Here is a 23,499-nt window from a genome sequence, read left to right on the forward strand (position 1 = left end):
GAAATAGATATCTGGGACACAGATAAATTTGTTATTTTCCATATAAAATTTGATTTATTGCCAGAAAAGAAATATCTGTCATGATTATCTCAACTTAATAAAAAGAAAACAATCAAAATATTTTTGAATAAGTTCATTTTATTATTGGTTAGCTAATTAGAAGGTGGTTGTTACTAAATTGGGACGGTTGTGGTCGGTGTTTATTCTGTTGTTGTGAACAAAGAGGTCACTGGTTTAATTGTGTTTCTTTGTGAGTCTTTGTGGGATCAGAAGACAAACAGGGAATGTAAAGAGACGTGAATGTAAAGTTTGTTGGCTCACTGCTGGGACAAAAGTGCTCCTCCTCCTGGTTGCAGAAGCTACAGTGCATGTGCAGATTGCCACGTAGTCCACCAGACTGTCTGTGTGTGTGTGTGTGTGTGTGTGTGTGTGTGTGTGTCCAACAGTAATGGAAACCCAGTATTTATGAGAGAGGAGAAAGTATCTGAATTGTCTGTTTCTGTCATATCGTGGCGGTTTGAGCCTCACTTGAATCGACTGTTTGGTCTAGAAACGGGTGAAAGGAAAATGTGCTACTAGGAGGAAATGTTGGAGCGTAAATCTGAGAGAAGAGGCAGAATGTTATGGGATTGAAGATTAAAGTGGAGGGATGTGATGTCAAAGTCTCAGGAATAGCTCAGAGGAAGAAGGCTTCGCTGTGGATGCTTTTAAAGATGTGTGTGGTCCCGTTTCACAGTGATGAGATCATAATGACGGACAATGAGTAATTAAATGCAAATGGGAAACACTGCAGACACTTATTCTCAGGCTGAAGCTCAGATCTGAAGGACTGTAAGCCACCAGAGTTGCAGCATTGTGGGTTTTAATATCACACCAGCATTTAGTAATAAAAGTAATATTTATTAAAATGTCTATCTGGTGTAAATCGAGACAAACGTTTCTGTTAATGCTTAAATATACCACTAACATGTGAGGAACAATCTTTACCAGATGCTGGCTCAGTGATGGCACTAAAAATCGGTTTTATGGTAAATTTAGCATCATGACAGGACTGAGATCTTTTTTTTCCCCTCTTAGCTCAGTGACGTGTCTCATGTTTTTCTCCCCCCATCCTGCATCTCAGACGTGGATTTATTCAAATTCTTTTTGCTCCCCAAAAAATCAGGGACAGGGGTGAATTCCAGCAACGTGGACAAAAGAACTCGGCTAATTCTTTGCAGATGTGCGAGGGGAACGCTGTGCCGACGAGGGAGAGTAGAGAAAGGGTTCTGCACGGAGAAAGTTCAATGAATTACGAGCGAATTATATCAGTGACTGTGTACAGCTGCTTCTCTACTGTCTGTGTGCTGTTCCAGAGAAAAGGAAAGGAGGCAACCCCGCAACACATGCACATAGTTTTCCCTCTCTGGAGGAACTGTTGGTATGCAGAATCACAGTAGTGCATGTTAATCATCCTCAAAGCAAAAACACACTCATGTGTTGGCCCAAAAAAAAGTGCTAGACGGCATCTGTGGAGACACAACAGGAAACATTTGCAAAGCAACGGCGACTGTCAGCGCTGCTGGTGCTGTGACTCAGTTAGGAAAAGTATGGATCCAAAAGTTTTTATTTGCTTATATTCATCTTTGTCAGTCACTTCAGGGGAACAAATTAGAAGGAAAACAGGTCTCTGTTTCAAAAATGCCTCATTTGACTTATTTAGATTAATGTGCGTTTGGCTTCTGAATGAAGAAGTGATGTCACTCTGCATGGAGGATGTATTTTCTGGATCTCGGTGTTGGCTCTGATTCGTTTACATAAGCTGAAATGTAGCCTCATGTGACTGAGAGACGATGTGTGCCCAAGAACAATACGCCTGGCTTAGCTGTAATTTACAGCATGACTTAATCAGCTCACTCTACCATTAAATAAAACCCATTCTCAGGCTGTAAAGTATTTTTAGGATGCTTTTCTCCTCTTGATGTCTTTCTCAGCTACTGTTCAGGCAGACTGGATTTTACAGGAACAATATGTTCATTTCATGGAAGTCATGAAACCAGATTTACACAACAAGGTTGTCCTGGTTGACAGAATTGTTGATCGCGATATCATCATGGTATTTGTAAAATATCTGGAAAACAATAATGCTATCAGTCAAATGCAATTTTAACTGTGTATATTGGGTGTTTTGTCCGGTTTTCGGCCAGTGAATAGCACTCAAAATGCAAGTGCAGGGCGCTGGAGATGATTGAATATCAACTGGATAGTTACTGCAGCTGGATATTTATGATGTTCTCATATTGTATCAGTATCTCATTTTAAATATCCTGGATCTCATTCATTGTGGTACCATTAGTTCATTTGAAATCACAAATCACCAACACAATATGTTTTTTTAAACTCTTGAAAACTCATAGCTTCTTCTACAGTGAAAGGTTTTTACTAGAGGTCAAATTTTTTTACCCTGGTGAGGCCGTGAAGCAATTTTTTTTGAAGCACATCTTTTTTTGGCTGATTCTCTTCCGCCTTTAGACACACATGCTTGCACACCTTGCACACCTAAACCTACCTACACTTACACACAAGTGATGATGCACAGTCCTGTCATTGGTTTAACACAGTTTAACCAATCTGTAGGTGGCGATAAAGTGCAAATAAGTGCAGTAATGTGCCAACTAAGGCTGGGAGGAAGAAGACTGTGTATAGTACACATCTCAAAATGGCCAAAATTGGAAAAAAAGAGGGCTTGCCAATGTGTTATGAGGATAAATATTCATATAACATGTTTTTGAAACTCCAGGATACAGCGGATGTAAGCTAAAACTTTGTTTACAGGGAATCTCCACAGGGTATCTTCTGAGTTTGGAGGACAAAAACACGTCACTCCAGCCTGGAACAAGGCCACACCATCCCAAAGGCGCAAGCTTGTGGTGCAGGAAGTACGACGGCAAGAGGAAGCAGACAGGTAAGCAAAAGCCATTGCAAGGGCAGTGGTTTACAGTGTGAAGGAGTAGAAAAGAGGAAGATCTCTTGGCAAGAGCTGTGGGATATGGAGGCGTTCAGAGCAAGCTTCAACATCAAGGCTGCCTATGATGTCTTACCATCACCCAAGAATCTCAGCCAATGGTATGGTGAAGACACTACATGCTCACTCTGCCCGTCTCCAGTTACACTCAAACACGTCTTAGTGTGCTGCAAGACCAGCCTCGCTAAAGGCCGTTACACCTGGTGGCACAACCAGGTGATAAAGTGTCTGGCATTAGTGCTGGAAACACAGTGCATGAGTGGGTTTCAATCATAGACTGTATATAAAGATGGACGTAGCATCTGGCTCCAAAACTGAAGCCCACCCGTAAGTGTCAAAAACTTGCAATATCACGCCGTCCGCTAGGGTTGGCTCCAAAAGGCTTTTGCTCCATAGACCCCAATTCATTTTTGGAAAAAATAAAATTTAGTAGACTGATGTTCTACAGCTCAGGATTTTTTCCCGTTAGTTTTCATGGTCAAAATGAGAGATCAGGTGGCCGATCTTAAAATAAATCAATACTGAATTTTAAATAAATCGTTAAAGTTGGCAGAGCCAGGGGGCGTGGCTATACTTGATTGACAGTCCCATTGACTGGTCCTGCCCCGAGTTGCTCTCCGGTCCAGCCTTTTGATGACGCTTTTTACATCACTGGCTCCAAAAAATCCAAAACGGCGACCAGGAAGTAGCAAAATCCGGGCTTCATTTTCTCGGCGTTGAAACCAACGGGTGACGTCACGGTTAGTTTACGCCTGGTTTCAATCAATGCATTTTGATTCCAGTGTTGCAGTTTTTAAAAATATTATAAAAATCAGAATGGAGCATCGTCACATATATGAGTCCTAAACCACAGTGAAAGGCAAACGGGGAAAAAATGGAGCAAAGAAATCTCTTGAAATGATTAAAACTGGTCATATTTTTGGCAGAAGATGTTGCGTTCATGCACCAAACTATTGTGTTGTACAGTACATGAAGCAGACTGAGTGTTTGTACTTTTAAATAGGGATGCTGGATATTAGATCCAATATGCAGAATATTTTTAAACTCATTGTGGCTGAATGACAAAACTGACACTAAAAGATGCACATGCTTTTTCCTCCTAATTGCAGAGAACATAAAGACTCCCCTGTAGGTGAATGAACACATTATTATGGCTCCTCTTATCATTAGACTTCCTGGCAAGTGTAGGCATGAAATGAAATGCTTTTGAAATGTACACATTCACAAGGCAAAAAGAAGAGAACTATATGTAAAACATATCACATTTATTTTATGCAACACTGACAAAAAAAACAGAACTTTTATCTGCCTATCAAAGTTCATTTTCAGCCCGTTCATGCATCTCTGCTTTGAAATGAGGCAAAGGAAACATGTAGATTAACACCCTCAGTGTTGCATGCCATGCAGAATGGCGATACATAATAGTCATTACAATGTGGATAATGATATACGCTGCTGGACAGTGTTTCTGTGAAGACATTCAAGGTGTTGCATTCACTGACACCTGCAAGAAGTGACATGAATGACTGAGGGACAAAACCTTGAAACGCTTTTAGAGATATATTTAAACACTATGCTGGAAGAAGTTTTCAGATCATGTTTAATCATCTGAAAAGCATACGTAGATCTAAACTGTAGTGCTGACAGAATCAATCCTGAGCAGTGAAAGTGAAATAGCTGAGCTCGCCCCTCCCTCACCATCAACGAGGCGCCCTTGAGAAAAGCCCTTAACACCCGGCTCAGGCTCCAGAGTTGCTGCTCAGCTGCAAACACATCAGACTACTGGGCAGTTTCCAGGTGTAAATGTGCATAAATATGACTGTGAACAAAGTGTTCCTGAATTAAAAGTTAAAAATACCCTAAATGGAGCTATTACTATTTATGCCACTTACAGGTGGGGTAGGCCATTCTTGAGAAAGTTTGCTGATATTTTAATTCAACAGCCAAACAAACACGCCCGTCCTTTCACTGCTCCTTCTGAAGCCTCGCCCTGCAAATTCATAGATACACGTTGCCATGGCAGCAACAATAACAGCTGGCCTAACAGGCTTTTATGACGTGGAAGTGGATGTCTCGTTCTCATAGTTGAAGCAAACATAAGTAAACGGATGGATACGAGAACATTTCCAAGCCTGAATGTCGTCTGGAGTACAGTTAAAGCCATCATTAAGAAATGGAACAATTATTGCACATCCTTAAAAACTGGGTGCAAGAAACAAACAATTGAGAGAAGCCACCAAGACAACAATGACTTTCCTGAAGGAGATATAAGCTGGTATTGTCCCCCATGCTTCAGGGTGTGAATAGCATCCAGCTCCACCAAGGAAAGGATGGTGTCTGTATCTGTAGCTACATGCTTCTCCCAGTTGATAAAACTGATCGAAACAACCTACCTCACTAGTTTTTACTTTGTTGACTTTTGGATGATGTGTTTGCATGTTGTCCAGTTGATGACATTTCAAAGTGCCTTTAACAAGTATTCACGCCTCTTGGAAGGTTTCCCCTTTTATGGTTTTTCAGCACAAGTAAGAGACTAGTGAGGGAGGCCACCAAGACACCTATAGCTGGGTTTCCATTACAGTTTTTTGCAAAATAAAAGCGATATTTCAAAAAATTTCGACAAAGTATATTTGCGCTTTGAACGTGTTTCCATTGAAGGTTGTTCTGGGCAGAAGCATCGTAACTCTCGTAAAATATCATCCTGCGAGATTTCTCTGCAGGAAGATGGACGCCCACAATCTGCTTCTATCTCCTTATAACACTCTGCATTCCTCTGCTGTTTGCTGTCTAGTATGGCAGTGATGTTTTTCTCAAGAATAATGGCAAGAAAAGTCTCGGTCTCCTCTTCTGTCCACACGTACCGCGCCATGTTTACTCCGAGAGAACTGGTCATGTGACCAGGTACGTCACGTCCGGTGACGTATAATTGCGGAAAAAAGTGTTTCCATTGCGCTTTTGCGATATTTTTCAATATCGAAACGTCTGAAAACCCCCCTCATGAGAGCGTAAAAACTTTTTAGCGATATTTTAGTCCTTTTTCGAAATTCAGGTGTTTCCATTACCAGTTTTTTATTGCGCTATTTACATTTTGCGCATATCTAAGGGTAATGGAAACCCAGCTTATGACTTCCTCTGAAGGAGATGCAAGCTGGCATTGTCCACCATGCTTCAGGGTGTAGATGATGTGTTTGTGATGATGTGTAGTGTTTGTTGTCCACCAAACATTGCATCTTATCCAATGGGCAAAAACTTCAAATTTGGTCTGAATCTTCCTCCAGTTGACTTTAGAATCTCCCACATGCCTTCTGGTGAACTCTAGCTAAGATTTCATATGAACCTTTTTCAACAGTGACTTTATCTTTGATCTAGAATTGGTTTTTGACTAGGTAGTGTCTACAGATACGGACCCGTACCCATAGCCTGTGGCCTACGGATACGGCACTTTCCATTTGCCGACAGATACGGATCCGTATGCGAGTCTCGCGAGTCAAGAAGCTGCTAACCACTGCAAACTGTTGAAAGGTAAGCAAAGGTTAGGGTTAGGTTTAGGGTCCGTACCTGCAGTACCGATGCTACAGGTCCGTACCGCTAGCGTCTACCGGGAGTCACGTGACCAGATCTCGCGTATCTGATTGGCAAATGGAAAGTGCCGTATCCATAGGCCACAGGCTACGGGTACGGGTCCGTACCTCTAGCAACAACCTTTTGACTATGTGTGTGACAAAGCTGCCTGATCATCACTGGCCCTTAGCAGGAGGACTGAGTCACAACATGGACAAAATCCATCCACTGCAAGGGATAAGAAAGAGTGGTGCTTTAAAAGGGAATTCAAAGGGTTGTCGTGCATGTAGTCGGATTGTGAATACTGTGGTGTGCATCGGTCTATTTTGTTTCCCATTTACATTGCTAAGGCCGCATACAGTCACGATAAGTTGTTTTTCTTTAGGACAAAGGCAGAACAAAGAGCCAACATTGAGAAGAAATTTTCCGAATTTGACACAAAGTGTACTGGGCTAGAATCACATACTCCATCTTTAACTCCGGATGGTTGGAGGTACACCTGCACCTGTTTAGGTTTTAGCCGTGTTTTAGCTTCGTCGGTATCTCATCCTAGACAGGAGCTCGTTCACAGACAAATAATCTGAGGAAATAACGTGTGTAGGATGTAGAGTTAGTCTGAGGTAAAACACACTGGGATTATTTACAGCCATCTGCCTCCTAGTGTCAGAATGTGGGACACTGTGATGGATCTGTGGATGTTAAACAGGTGGTCTTGATTTCATTTGTGCCTACATTTATCATCCGTCCTCTGTCACGTCAAGTTAAAGTGTTTTTCCTTTTTGTAAAGGCCTTTGGGGCCTTATTTTTGTTTCCTTTCCCTCCTCAGTTACATCAAAATGAATCAAGATGTGTTTTATAACCAGTGAAGTGTACAATTTAGCGCTTGTGGACTTTTGGCACTTGGTTTTTGAAAATATACGGCACCTCGTAATTAATGTCTGACCGTACATGTCGAGAACAAAGTCTTCTTATGTTGTTCAAACTCTTTGCTTTCAAGTCGGTAACTCTCATAAAACTTTGTGATTTGAGGATCTGTGAAAGTCTTTGTGACCATTTGCTGTGGTTTCGCAGCAGCCGTCCTGCGGTCACTTGTGTACGTGCTAGAAAGAATTTCCTGGTTTGCTAGACAGAGCAGAAAGAAAACCTCGGATTAAGTTTCCCAACCTATGCATTAAACATCTGGAGTTACCAGCAGGGCAGTGATTTCAACTGGGCTGCAGCAAATGACTTAGATTTATCAGCAGGAGATCTCGGGGTCAGCAGTCTGTCAGCGGACACAGACATGCAGATATCACCGCAGCCTTGTTTAGCTTTTGAATCAGAAAAGACTAATTATGACTTTATAGGAGATTATTGTGAGATGCATGTGATGAGTGCTTCACGTTTCCAGCAAAACTCCAATTTGGCTGAGGTGGAGAGGGGGGTTTGTGGGAGATGGTTTCCCAGAAGGAAAGAAGGAAAAAAAGCAGCGAAAATGTTGCAGGGCTATCAAAGAGTCATGTTTAGGTTTCTGAGATCCTCCTATGAAAAAGTGGAGACTTCTGGCAGAGGCTGCTGCAATTAGGTTGGGAGTTCATCCAACAGTCAAGGGAAAGGGTATTTATCATGACAATTTTGTTGATCTGGCAGGAAAGGGAGACAGCAGACAGAAATTTCGAGGAAATGGGTCATATTTTTCATATTCTTTCATGACTAAATGAGCTGGTTTTCACATGATATTCGCGTCTGTTAACTGTATCTGTGTTTCATGCTGTCAAAAGACAAAATATGGGTGAAGAAAAGAAGTTTCACTGCTCGTTAACCACCATTTAAAGGGCCAGGCTGAGCAGTTATCAAACACACTTGGCTGGGCATGATCACACATCACGTATCCAGTGGTTATATGAGCAGCAGCAGCGGCAGACTTGTATAACGGAATCAGAGACTCCAAATGCTGAACTCCTCCTCCTCCTCCCCATCATCATCATCTCACAGGACGCATCTGCAGGCTGCAGGAGCACAGCGATAATAAATCAAATAGCGATGAAGGATAGTTAAGTTAAAGTTGAGTGGAAGTCCCGGGTAGTTTTTTTTAAATAATCGTTTGGTCGCTTTCAGTCTCCATTAATTGGGTTCATGATGGGATTACGCGTAAACGGCACCGCGCGTTACGCATTGGCGTGCGTCTATTTATTTGTTTTTATCCTGCAAGCTGCCCAATCTCAGAGGACTCCGGGGACACAACAGGGAAATGACCAAAGATCGGCTCTCCGGCAGACGTTACAGTGGTCCCACAACGGCAAGATCTTTAGCATTTTGAGCCACGGTTCGGAGTACCAGCCGCCGAGACGGAGAGGCGCGCAGACGGAGCAAGTGCAGTCACGACCTGTCACCATCATCCGCGATGAGGCGAGGCATCAGGACACCCAGAGCCAGCCGGTGGTCCAGCAGCAGCAGCAGCAGCAGCAGCAGCAGCAGCAGCAGCCGGTGTCCGGTCCCCGCAGCCTCCCGCCGCCGCTCCAGAGGCTCGTCAGAGGACACGAACACCGGCAGCATCACCATGAGCGACCCGGGACGCAGAGGAGCCGCAGAGTCAACGACACCCAGGAGAAGCTCACCGTCAGTCCGCCTCCGCTCAGGAGAGAAGACATGATGGTCGGAGATGATCCGTACGACCCCTACAAGTCCATAGACAGTGATAATCCCTATTACAACTACTATGATGTTTACGAGAGACCGAGGCCGAGATCGAGACCCGGATATGGCACCAGCTACCACCAGTACGGTAAGAGTGGAGAAAGTGTTCCTAAAGCAGCCTTTAGGTCAGTTACTGGGTGGATTATACGGTTGTTATTATTATAGAAAATGATTTAAATCAACCTAACAATCATTTAGTCGATCATTTAATTGTTGTGTGTGTTTAGTCTCTTTCTGCATGAGTGTCTGTTTAGGATCTGTTGAAAAATGGCTTATTTAGTGATTCATTGCTCAATCTAGTCATTTATTTGAATTTGTTTCATGCATTTATTATCCTGTTGAGATTTTATCATTCTTACACTGTAAAAATTAACAATCTATCATTTACAGATTTTCAACATTTAGTTTATTTACAGTAACTTGTAAAGTCACAGAAAAATATTAATTTACATGTTGACTGTCAATTTCAGGCAAACAAAAAAACACTTAAATAATGTTCAGCAAAATTTCTGCATTTTTACAAATGGTAATTTTTTCTTGTGCAACGTTTGACTGTAAACTGACACTAGAAAAATGTCATTATTTTACAGATATTTGCCATTATTTTAAAGAAAAATATGTATATTAAGGCCTGAAAATGGTAAATGACTTAACTGTTACTATATAGATTTTTTTTTTGTGAAACTACAAGTAATATCTTTCAAAATAAGTCTTAATTGACATGACTATAAAAAAGTATATGATGACCATGCCAGACATTCGCTTTAACACAAATACTACATAATTTTTTATAATGTGTAACTGCAAAATTAGGCTTCTTAACATGTCAGAATTCTTGATATTTGTCATTATTTGAAAGAACAAATATGTAAATTAGGCACTTAAAAATGGTAAACAATTAACAAAAGTTGCCTGTTTTGTTAAATTCCACATAATATCTTGTAAAATCATAAAAAAGATTATTTACATTCTGTCTGTTAAAATAACGTCAAAATCCTACATAATGTCCTCATCAAAAATGCACTCCAAATATTAGTTTGTTCTTTTACAATGCATAACTGTAAAATTGCACTGTTTTAGTGCTGTTAAAGCTGCTAAAATGTTATTATTTTACAGATATTTGTCGTTTTTAACACATTTTTTTTAATTTTTGCACTGTTGCTGCCTGGTTTTCACTGTTTATTTCTTACAGAATTTTTTTACAGTGTATTTTGTGTGTTGTAGGCCTTCCTGATCTGGTTCCAGACCCCTACTACATCCAGGCCTCTGCCTACGCCCAGAGAGTCCCGATGTACAACCTGAGATGTGCAGCTGAGGAGAACTGTTTGTCAAGGTAGACTGCTGTCAGGACTCATCCACAGGGAGAGAAAGAGGGGGGGAAAGCTGGGTTTGCAGCCATGTCTGAGTGTGATTCACCGAGCTTTGAGCCATAACAACCACCTAAAGTGTTTGTGGGTGAGGGCTGCCCAGTGGAAGCCTGAGATGAGGTAAAATTAACCGAATCCTGCCGCTGATGGTGCACAGGGGTGGAGCGGTGGATTTCTGTAAAAGTTTAATCATAGTTTGCCCCGGGAGAGAAAGCCCGGATGGTAAACACATTACCGAAAACTAACCCAAACAACCACGTGCCTCAGAAAAAGAGTTTTCCACCCAACCATTTACACATCGGCTGCTTCCACTCGGAGAGTCTGGTCTGCTCCAGAGGACGGGATGCATCAGAAAAAGCAATCTGAGTGACGTCTCTGTGAGCATCCACGTATCTGACTGTGTGTTTTCTGCCTGCAGCTCGGCATACAGAGCGAGTGTGAGAGATTACGACACCCGAATGCTGCTGAGGTTTCCCCAGAGAGTCAAGAACCAGGGGACGGCCGACTTCCTCCCCAGCAGGCCACGCTACTCCTGGGAGTGGCACAGCTGTCACCAGTGAGTGTAATGTCAGAGGGACTGTCTGTGGCCTTAAAACTCTGCAGTTAGAGTTGATTTAGGTTCATTTATGCAGACTTTGTTCACTCCCTTTTATCTCAGTTTGTCATATTTTGACCTGAAATGCATTTGTGTTCACTATTTATGGCACAAACTGGGAGTCTTTTAAAAATAATGTTGTAAAACTCCAATTAAACGTATTGTTTCTCTATTTATACACACAAATACTGGGGGAAGAAAATATAACGCCACCTATTTAGTTGGTTTCTTTCAATGTCCTCTTTGAAATTCTCTTTGTGTCTGTGGCAGGGTCGGCCACAACAGAAAAGAATTGAAAATTACAGACTATTGACAACAAAGTGCTCCATAATGACATTAACAACGAATGAAGACAACAAAAAAAGCAAGTTGTGAAGTGGTTTCAAACAGATTTTTGGCCCTTTTTAATTTCTAAAACTTGAGTCAAAATGTTGATATTTCACAGTTTTAGGAAGAAGTCTTTCAAAAATCATTTTGAAGAACGCACTTTTAAAAACCGTGTTTCTACATTAAATAGAACTTTAGCATAAATAGAGTTACAGGATAATAATTAAAAGACAGTGTGTGAATGGTTGAACCCCCTGAGGCTTTTCTTTTGACATTCTCATGCAAAAATAAACCACTTCTGGACTCTGAAATCTGCATCTGAACCATTAAATCCTGCATCTGAATATTAATTTGGTGAGAAACTGCAGACAGAAATGTTTGTAGTTCAGTTATAGTACTTGCAAACATTACAAATGTCCAACAAATTTCTAAGAGCTGCTTTTACAGTCGTATTTTGTCCTTTACAGCCTGTACTTGTGGTCTGGCACCCCCTGTTGAACCACAGTTGTGTTACTTTTGGCTGTTTTCTACCCTTTTTTCTTGTTTTTGCAAAGATTTCAATATCAGGATGAACATCTTGAATTTGTTTGTATTTTTTGGCTTTTAGAGATGTCATTTTCTCTTCTCTGATTTTCACAATCTAAGGCAGGAAACCCCTTTTTAGCCTTTCAAAAGACGAAGTGGCTGAACTTCACAAGACGTTCAAATCTGGTTAATTTACGACCACAAAGCAGACACGGTAAAATGGAGTTGTGTGATGAGGATAATGAGCCCCAAAAGAAAACCTGCTGGCATTTTTCGTCCCCTTTGTTGAGCTCAATGGAAAAGTGCCGCTTTTTTTTCTTGACTCCAAAGAAACTTACCTCAGTCCATAGTTATGTTGTGAAACAAGCGGTCCGCTGGGCTTTTCCCCAGCATGGAGCACATCTGGCAGAGATCCAGTAAACTGTTACTGTAGACTGTATAGATTCTTTGTCAGTGTTTGGAAAGCCAGCCGATGTCAGAATCCAGACTGTGTTTTTTCTCGCTAAAACCAGCTCTTTCATTTAGATGTTACAGCTAAACCAGATTCAGGTCCATAAAAGCGTGTGCATGATAAATAAAACAAACAAATGGATTCATAAAGTCTCCCACTGATATGGAGTTTGTTCTGCTTTGTCTCCTCTGCTGCTGGTCCACAGACACTACCACAGCATGGATGAGTTCAGCCACTACGACCTGCTGGACGCCACCAGTCAGCGGTCAGTGGCAGAAGGTCATAAAGCCAGCTTCTGCTTGGAGGACACTTCCTGTGACTACGGATACTACAGACGATTTGCCTGCACTTCACATACTCAGGTCTCAAAGCTGAAAACACACCTGCACTTGTTATTACTGACTTTATCTGTGTTAACAATTAATCTCAGCATGTTTTTGGACTGTGGGAGAAAGAAAGAGTACCTTGAGAAAACCCACGCATGCACAGGGAGAACATGCAAACTCCATGCAGAAAGATCCTGGGAAGGCCGGGATAAGAACCAGGGATCTTCTAGCTGTGAGCCGAGCCACCATGCAGTCCATTTTACTCACTGTAAAACTTGCCAATAATAATTTATGCTAACTAGAATCTACAAGAAACTAGAAATGCTGCTCTCTTCAACACAACTATGACTCGGTGACCCGGCTGAGCTGCAGGCTGTGTATGTAACAAATATTAAAAGAAACCCACAGTGTAGGTCAGAAAATATTGATAAGATGTAGAACCAGTTTTCCCCATGTTGGCAGCACCTTTGGGCACACAGAAAAATGCTGTACGTGTTGCTTTTGGGCTGAAATTTGACTTCGCTTTTTCTTTTTTTAAAGATACATGATATTATAGCTTTACCTCTAACTATAGTTGTCCTGTTTCCATGGAGATGGAGGACTTTATATGCAGTTAAAGATGAGCCAACAGTGAATAAACATATGACAGGAGCAAAAAACATCTAGAAAATGCTTAGAGTTAATACGGTTAAATTGATATACAACTTTAAGAATCTATTTTGGGGCATTTTTGTGTCTTTTTTTCATTGTGGCAATGGATAGAGACATCGCTACCGAGCATGTCAGCTTCCCTCATCCTGTTGTTCTGATTTTACTGCTCCACAGATTTACTGATTTTCGGCAAACGAGCTCTAAAAACAGGCTCTACTTTACCTAAACAGCAAGACAGAATGTGGAGCAGAAGCTAAAAACAGAGTAAATATTGGAGCTAGACTAGTATGAATGCTCCAAATGAATGCTAATTTAATTTAGCGTCTGCTGGATGTGCAGCTGTTCTCCAACAAGTTCACCACATCTGTTGTATTAGGAAATCAAATGTCAGTGTTTTGTTCATCTGCTGTTAGTGAGAACAGCAACACTGTCAGAGTAATTCCCAATCTGCCTTCTGGCTGTAAGTATAATCAAGTTAACCTAACTGACCAGAACATAATTTATTGCATTTTTAAAGCTTTAACCTTTAAAGATCTGCTTTCTTGGAGAAACAGCAGCTGTATTTATGCATTGCTTATTATTTTCACAACATTTGACCCAAAAAAACCAAAAGGCTGATCTGTGCACACACACGGTCTATATATGTCATGACATTTGCAAGATCAGCACACAATCTGACTTGTTACTGTTGGAAAAGCACACTAATGGTAGCTCTGTTACCTTCAAGCATCCCAGTAAGTCTTTATAGGTTCTTTTAGTTTAGCCTCAGTTAAAATACAGAGTTTCATTTGTGTGATCAGATCAAAAAGAGTGAAATTATTGCTTCGGCTTACACTTCAATGAAGCTCTTGTTTGTGAGATTTATTCTAAAAACGAGAGTGAAACTAACTAAAAACATGTTATTTTACTGAGGCAGCTGCCTTCCAGAGAACAGCTCCAGTATTTCCCTTTTGCGTGAGCCAGTGGTGATGATGGTGATTTAATGATTTCCTGTCTCCCCTCTAAGATGATTCCACCTGTCTGAACTTCTGTGGTCAGTTGTTTAGCTCATGAATTCTTTTTCCATTGTATCTCTTGTTATTTTCTGGCTTTTGACCTGCTTTTTTTGGTGACATTGTGTCAGAAGCCCAGTTATGGTTCCAATTATTGTTATTTTTATTCTTAATATTACGTTTCAGACTGTAGTAGGATGTCTAAATCTTCGTTAAAGTGAATCTTACTGTCCTGTATGTGAAAGAACTTTGCATTTCCTATTCAGAAGTTTGTTTTTATGATGTTTTGTGTGGATGCTGTCCCATGTGCAGGGCCTGAGCCCAGGATGTTATGATACCTACAACGCAGACATCGACTGCCAGTGGATTGACATTACAGATGTGCAACCTGGCAACTACATCCTCAAGGTTTGTCAGAAATACCAGACGACTTCCTCCTGAGACACAAAAACACTTTAAGAGTTGCATTTTTCTGGAATCACATCGTGTTCAAACTCTTCAGAGTTTGTACTTTTGGTTCTCTGTTACTTTTATTAGGGTCCAAGCACCCAAAGGTGATTTTTTTCATACATATATATATATATATATATATATATATATTTTATATTAGGAAAGTTCCACCCCATGTTTCACCTACAGCTACGAAATTTGGCACAAATCTGTAACACATCAAGATGCACAAAAAAGCCTCTTACACACATATCCAAAACCCAACAGGAAGTCGGTCATTTTGAATAATGCATCATATTTTGCACCATTTTGGACCAATTTTTTCACTTTTTCAAAAGCTACAAACTCAAACAGGGTAACTTCAACAGAGCTGAAATTTGGCCAGCATGTACTGCAGGCATAGGTGATCAAAAGTTACCAAAATGCTCAACAGAAGTTTGCGGGCGTGGAAATGGCGGTCCCCAGAATTTCGACGATTCGCCATTAAAACAGGAAGTGCTGTGTAACTAACCTGTACATGCTCCAATCTGCCTCAAACTTTGTGTATTCAATCACACTCCACCCCTCATCACTTCCATATGCTGAAATACAGTCCCAGTGATAGTGCCACCTAGTGGATGGACAGGAAGTGCTGCATAAATAGCCTGTACATGCTCCAATCTGCTTCAAACTTTACAAATGTGATCAGAGTCTGACCCTGATGTATTCCATAGACCAATATACAGTCACAGTGATAGTGCCACCTAGTGCTGCATATCTATCCTGTAAGTGCTCCAATCTGCCTCAAACTTTGCATGTTTGATCAGCGTCTGGCCCTCATCACATCCATAGGTCGAAATACACTCTCATTCTTAGCGCCATCTGGTGGACATGTTTGGATTCAATGACCTGACCAACGCTGGCTGCAGCTTTAAGTGATTCTTGTTTTCTTGTCGTCCACAGATCAGCGTAAATCCGTACTATCAGGTCCCAGAATCAGACTACAGCAACAACAACGTGCGCTGTGATGTTCGCTACACCGGCAACTATGCCTATGTGTCAGGGTGTCACATGTCGACGTAAGTGTCTCATCTGAGGCGACGCATATTTGTTTAATATTTCTCATTAATTCTCATGTTTATCTCTGTTTGCATTCATTTCTCAGATATTAAGAAACGACAGTCATCCACAGTGACTTTGTGGAAATGACAACGAAGAGGACTGCATATGAAAACTCAAGATTTTGTAAGACATACATTCACTTTATAATTTAAATACTCCCAGATTAGAAAAAAACAAAAGCAAGTAGGAACTGTGTGATATTATAGTGCCAGATAATGATGAATTCTTCTTTGCTTGTGTGAAAAAACTGCTTTTTATCTCCTTACTGAAATTCATATTCTTCTCTCAACCTTTCTTTACTATAGTTTTCATTTCCTACTTCTTTTAATTGTACTGTATGTTTGGATTTTGTGCCACTTGTATGATAGTTAAAGAAAAAAATCTGTCAAGTTTAGGAGAAACATGAACATATATCTGCTTCCCTCTTTGTTAAAGCTGAAGTGCGGGACTTTTATGAATAAATAAACATCAAATCTGGAGATCAGAGGAGGGATTTTAGTCTTAAAAAGATATAAATCACAAGTACACATCAACACTGTTTGTGTAATGACTCTCACTGCCAGAAGGGGGAGACAAAAGTTCCACACTGCAGGTTTTACATCACAATTTAAGACAGAACCAGTTGTTTAAGGGAAAATGTATTTTTCATATTTATATGCAACAGATGAAACTCTTTATTAAAATCTTTTTAATGAAACTTACTTGAATAAAACTTTGTGATATTGTGTCATTGCTTGAGACCGATTATTTTGAAGGTGCTTCTGTCTTCTTGTCTTGCTGCAGTTTCTTGCATATTTGTTTGTCTTACTGGTTTTTCACAACACAGACACACAGACAAATGCCATGTGGAAAAGATTAATATGAGGTTAAAGGCGAGATGCGACCTCTGGCACTGAAAAATGAAGCCAGTTGCAGTTCCTCCAGTGTCCACTTGAGGCAGATTCCAAAGTGAGTGAGTGCAAAATAACACTAACAAGAGACAAAAAATTACCCCAAAGACACAAAGGAAAAATTACCACAAGCCACAGAAACATAAAACCACCCCAAAGACATACAAAATGATCCAAACAGGCACACGGTTATGCCAAACGAACAAAAAATGACCACTGAGATGCAAAACAAACCCAGAGATACACAACTACCACAAACCATTCCAAAGACAAACAAAACAATAGAAAATGACACCAAGAAGATGCAAAACAACTTCAAAAATTACCTCAGACACAAACAGAAAGAAAGAACCACAGAGATGTAAAACAAACCTCAAAACACAAAATCAGATAAAACTACGCCAATGACAGACAAAAGGACATCAAATATGATCCAAAAAGGAATACAGAAAAATATAATAACCACCACAGTGCAAAACAAATAACCAAAACACAAAGGCCACAAATACCAAACTACACAAAATGCATGCATAGTGACACGAAAGAAACACCAAACAATCAAAGGAACATGGACACCAAGTGACCAAAAAAAGACAGAGATGCAAAGAGAGAGACAACATTTACGCATAGAAAGGGGGGAACAACAAAGAAAACCACACAAAACCACCCCCAAGACTTACAAGCTGCAGCGTTGCTGAAACCAAGATGACAAGTGAACATTGTGTCAGTTACCTGCTGATGATCACGATTGTGGTCCTACTACAAATTAAATGTGACTTATCAGTTGGAAATCATACAAGGAATAAATGATTTAACTGTGAGGTGTTTCTGAGTCCCATCAATTCCTGCCATCTGCTACATATTTAGCTCATGTATGTAGCAAACCCCAGCCAGACAATGGTGAAGCTCCTGATGTTTCACAAAGCTTTATTTACGTTCAGTCCTCAGCCTTATTTTGAACACAAATTCACCTTTCTGTCTTTCACTCCTTTCATCAGGAAACACCGTCAGAGCTTGTCTCCATTCCAGTTGCTTCTAAATTTAAACACATCCTTTGCTAGACATCAACAGCGTGGAACCGTTTTCTTTCATCTTTACATGAATTTTTAGACTTTTCGGCAGCATCTTCATCATGTCAAGAAATCGCTTCTTAGATAAACACTACCTGTGCCATAGGACTGTTAAAAAAGTAAAAATACACCTTCAAAATAAAACCATGGCTGGAACGGGTATTTTGACACTAGCAAAACAGAGGCTTGCCAAAAGTGATGAACTGATCAACAGAACTTGATAAAAGGAATTTGCACGCAATTCGGTATCCATAGATAAAATGCACATGCATAACACATGCTTGTCCTCAGCACAAGATCATTTTATATTAAATAGTTCATCTGTCGCAAATAATACGTCAACTGAGCAACCTTGGTGGGGTACTGCGCTCTCTGAGTGCTTTTCTACTAGTTTAGTATGTCATCCAAAATAAATAAAAACAAAGTCATAGTTTAGTATGTCGTCCAAAATGGGTCAAAAAATGTCATAGTTTAGTATGTCATTCAAAATGTGGAAAAATAACGTCATAGTTTAATATGTTGTCAAAAACAGGCATGTTATTTGGTCGCGGATCCGCGAAAATTCGCGTATCGAGGTATCAATGTTGAGACCCAACGTGAATCGCCCAAATTCGATGAGAAAAAATATGGGGTGTAAGGGGTATAGGGTTGGATCGCACGTAGTTGTCAGCAGTGCGCTGGCTTGCAATGTTTACTTTCACGTACATCGTGTTCAAATTCGGTAACGCAAGAACTACCATTTTACGAGAGTGGAAGGCAGTTTGTGTGGTCGCGCGAAGAAGGAGGACAGAGAGAAAGAGGAATATGGCTAGAATTATTGACAGGAAAGAGGAGAATAGAGCAAGGGAAGTAGACGATGGGTGTCGCGTCAAGTGGAATTGGGAGTGGTTGGCGAAATCCATGAAGCTTACGCACCAAAAGCACGAGTTGGAAACAACGATTGGAGAGCATTATTGAAAGTTAGATGTAGCTGGGAAAGCGAGGTGCATGGTGTGCGACGATGAGACAAAATACAGCGACAGAGGATGCCAAGCGCTGATAGACCACATGAAAACGAAAAATCATGCCAGGAAATTTTACGAAAAGCGCTCTAACCACCAAATGCTCAGCAATTTTTTCACCCGGCGGAGGGAAGAGACGCGACAACAGGACCAAACATACGGTAGGGTGACCATATTCTGTTTCTCTGAAAAGAGGACAGATTTCCAGCTCATGCGCGAAAAATTTTCAGTTCAAAAACCCGGACTTTATAAACGCCGGCCGGACAGGCCGGACAGCCTCTCAAAAGAGGACATGTCCGGGCAAAAGAGGACGTATGGTCACCCTAACATACGGGATCAGTAGTGTTTACGTGCAACAACCCAGTGGCATTGCCTCACAAGTTCCTCAACAGAAGAGGCTCACTCCCATGGTCGATCGGAAAGCACACATAGTGATGACTTCATGTGGCTCATTCAAATTTGAATCCAGTATAAATATTTGGTTTCATCACATTAACATGACTTTGTGCTGTTTTTGGGGGGTGCCTAGAAGGTCCCATACAGACATTTTTTTAAGCCTTCATGTTTAAAGAGTTCTAGGTGTCAGAGTTCACCAGAATGCACCATTTCAGCCTTTAAATTTCAAAGGTTTCTTGGGTGCCTGTATAGCTCAAAGAGTTAAGCAGGTGAACCATGTACAGGGGCTGGTCTCCGACGCAGCGGCCTGGGATCGATTCCTGCTTGCGGCTCCTTGCTGCATGTCTTCCTCCAACTCTACTCCCCTCTATCACTCTCATCCAATAAAGCTGAAAAAATGACAAAAATGTCATAGTTTAGTATGTTGTCCGAAATGGGTCAAAAAATGTCATAGTTACCTCCGCCAAGGAGGTTATGTGACACCCGGCGTTTGTGTGTCTGTCTGTTAGCAAGATAACTCAAAAACGCCTGGGCAGATTCACATGAAATTTTGACGAGATGTAGACTATGGTCAGAGGAAGAGCCGATTTAATTTTGGTGGCAATCCGGAAAGGATCCTGGATTCTGGATCACTTTGAATTTCTTAGTATGTTTTAGTATGTGGTCCAAAATATGACAAAAACATCATAGGTTAGTATGTCGTCCAACAAATTGGAGCAAGGTGATTCGTAAACAGAACTGTGTCAGAGACACAGGTTCCAAAAAATGTCAGAGTTTAGTGTGTCATCCAAAATATGAAAAAACGTCATAGTTTACTATGTCATCCAAAATCTGAAAAAACGTCATAGTTTAGTATGTCGTCCAAAATATGAAAAAAAGGTCATAGTTTAGTATGTCATTCAAAATGTGGAACTATAACATCATAGTTTAGTATGTCGTTCAACATACGATAAAAATGTCATAGTATGTCGTTCAAAACATGGCAAAAAATGGGCGCCTGTATAGCTCAAAGGGTTAAGCAGGTGAACCGTGTCTCCGACACAGCGGCCTGGGTTCGATTCATGCTTGCGGCCCTTTGCTGCATGTCTCCCCCGATTTCCTCTATCTGTCCTATCCAATAAAGCCATAGTTTAGTATGCTGTCCAAAATGGGTCAAGAAATATCATAGTTTAGTATGTTGTCCAAAATGTGAAAAAAACGTCATAGTTTAGTATGTCGTTCAACAGATGACAAAAATGGGCGCCTGTATAGCTCAAACCAGGTACAGGGGTTGGTCTTCGACGCAGTGGCCTGGGTTCGATTCCTGCTCGCAGTCCTTTGCTGCAACTCTTCTTGCCATTTCCTGTCTCTTCCATCCAATAAAGCCCAGAAAATGCTGAAAAAATGACAAAAACGTCATAGTTTAGTATGTCGTCCAAAATATGACAAAAACGTCATAGTTTAGTATGTCATCCGAAATGAGTCAAAAAAAGTCATAGTTTAGTTTGTCGTCCAAAATATGAAAAAAATGTCATAGTTTAGTATGTCGTCCAAAACATGACAAAAACGTCATAGTTTAGTATGTCGTCCAAAATGTGGAAAAATAACGTCATAGTTTAGTATGTCGTTCAAAATATGAAAAAAAGCGTCATAGTTTAGTATGTCGTTCAACATATGACAAAAATGGGTGCCTGTATAGCTCAAACCATGTACAGGGGTTGGTCTTTGATGCAGTGGCCTGGGTTCGATTCCCGCTTGCAGTCCTTTGCCGCAACTCTTCTTCCCATTTCCTGTCTCTTCCATCCAATAAAGCCCAGAAAATGCTGAAAAAATGACAAAAAGGTCATAGTTTAGTATGTCATCCGAAATGGATCAAAAAATGTCATAGTTTAGTTTGTCGTCCAAAATATGACAAAAATATCATAGTTGAGTATGTCGTCCAAAATGGGTAAAAAATCTCATAGTTTAGTATGTCATCCAAAATATGAAAAAAAGCGTCATAGTTTAGTATGTCGACCAAAATACGAAAAAATACGTCATTGTTTAGTATGTCGTCCAAAATACGAAAATAAATCTTAGTTTAGTATGTCGACCAAAATACGAAAAAAACGTCATAGTTTAGTATGTCGTCCAAAATATGAAAAAAAAAGTCAGTTTAGTATGTCGTCCAAAATATGACAAAAACATCATAGTTTAGTATGTTGTCCAAAATATGACAAAAATGTCATAGTTGAGTACGTCATACAAAATGGGTCAGAAAACGTCATAGTGTAGGATGTCATCCAAAATATGAAAAAAAAAATGTCATAGTTTAGTATGTCATTCAAAATGTGGAAAAATAATGTCATAGTTTAATATGTTGTCAAAATGTCATCAAAACGTCACAGTGTAGTATGTCATTCAAAACATTGTAAAAGCAGGAGGCTGTATAGCTCAAAGGGTTAAGCAAGTGAACCATGTACAGGGGCTGGTCTCTGACACAGCGGCCCGGGTTCAAGTCCCGCTCGCGGCCCTTTGCTGCATGTCTTGTCCCCATTTCCTCTATCTCTTTTATCCAATAAAGCCGAGAAAAGACCAAAAAATAATTGAAAAAATGACAAAAATGTCATAGTTTAGTATGTCATCCAAAATATGACAAAAAAGTCATAGTTTAGTATGTCGTCAAAAAATGTCATAGTTTAGTATGTCCTCTAAAATATGTCAACAGTGTCATAGTTTAGTATGTCATTCAAAATATGAAAAAAATGTCATAGTTTAGTATGTCGTCCAAAATCTGACAAAACTGAGTACCTGTATAGCTCAAAGGGTTAAGCAGGTGAACCATGTACAGGGGCTGTTCTCCGACGCAGCGGCCCAAGTTCGATTCCCGCTCGTGGCCCTTTGCTGCAACACTTCTCCCCATTTCCTATCTCCTTCATCTAATAAAGGCTGAAAAAATGACAAAAATGTAATAGTTCGGTATGTCGACAAAAACGTTGCAGTTTACTATGTCGTTCAAAATATGAAAAAAAATGTCATAGTTTAGTATGTCATTCAAAATGTGGAAAAAATAACGTCATAGTTTAGTATGTCGTTCAACGTTTGATAGAACTGGGCGCCTGTATAGCTCAAAGGGTTAAGCAGGTGAACCATGTACGGGGGTTGGTCTTTGTGGTCTGGGTTCAATTCCTGCTTGCAGCCCTTTGCTGCAACTCTTCTCCCCATTTCCTATCTCTTCCATCCAGAAAAGGCTGAAAAAATGTCATAGTTTAGTATGTCGTCCAAAATATGACAAAAACGTCATAGTATAGTATGGCGTCCAAAATATGAAAAAAAAGTCATATGTCGTCCGAAATGGGTCAAAAAATGTCATAGTTTAGTATGTAGTCCAAAATGGGTCAAAAAATGTCATAGTTTAGTATGTCGTCCAAAATATGAAAAAAATGTCATAGTTTAGTATGTCGTCCAGAATATGAAAAAAAGTCATAGTTTAGTATGTCGTCCAAAATATGAAAAAAAGTCATAGTTTAGTATGTTGTCCAAAATATGAAAAAAAAGTCATAGTTTAGTATGTCGTCCAAAATATGAAAAAAAATGTCATAGTTTAGTATGTCATTCAAAATGTGGAAAAAATAACGTCATAGTTTAGTATGTCGTTCAACGTTTGATAGAACTGGGCGCCTGTATAGCTCAAAGGGTTAAGCAGGTGAACCATGTACGGGGGTTGGTCTTTGTGGTCTGGGTTCAATTCCTGCTTGCAGCCCTTTGCTGCAACTCTTCTCCCCATTTCCTATCTCTTCCATCCAGAAAAGGCTGAAAAAATGTCATAGTTTAGTATGTCGTCCAAAATATGACAAAAACGTCATAGTATAGTATGGCGTCCAAAATATGAAAAAAAAGTCATATGTCGTCCGAAATGGGTCAAAAAATGTCATAGTTTAGTATGTAGTCCAAAATGGGTCAAAAAATGTCATAGTTTAGTATGTCGTCCAAAATATGAAAAAAATGTCATAGTTTAGTATGTCGTCCAGAATATGAAAAAAAAGTCATAGTTTAGTATGTCGTCCAAAATATGAAAAAAAGTCATAGTTTAGTATGTTGTCCAAAATATGAAAAAAAAGTCATAGTTTAGTATGTCTTCCAAAATATAACAAAAAC

At 40.2% G+C, this 23,499-nt stretch overlaps 1 protein-coding gene across 1 annotated transcript; it reads left to right on the forward strand.

Moving 5' to 3' along the window:
* Positions 1-8,319: 8,319 nt before the first annotated feature.
* loxa (lysyl oxidase a) lies at positions 8,320-16,751 on the forward strand. The gene is made up of 7 exons (XM_022203886.2): positions 8,320-9,329; positions 10,466-10,574; positions 11,027-11,164; positions 12,712-12,868; positions 14,788-14,883; positions 15,868-15,983; positions 16,070-16,751. Exons 1-7 carry the CDS (start codon positions 8,681-8,683, stop codon positions 16,074-16,076), a joined length of 1,272 nt encoding a protein of 423 aa, XP_022059578.2. The 5' UTR covers positions 8,320-8,680; the 3' UTR covers positions 16,077-16,751.
* The last annotated feature ends 6,748 nt before the right edge of the window (positions 16,752-23,499 follow it).

The sequence above is a fragment of the Acanthochromis polyacanthus genome, chromosome 18, assembly GCF_021347895.1.
Source record: "Acanthochromis polyacanthus isolate Apoly-LR-REF ecotype Palm Island chromosome 18, KAUST_Apoly_ChrSc, whole genome shotgun sequence".
In the NCBI taxonomy this organism is placed as follows: Eukaryota; Metazoa; Chordata; class Actinopteri; family Pomacentridae; genus Acanthochromis; species Acanthochromis polyacanthus.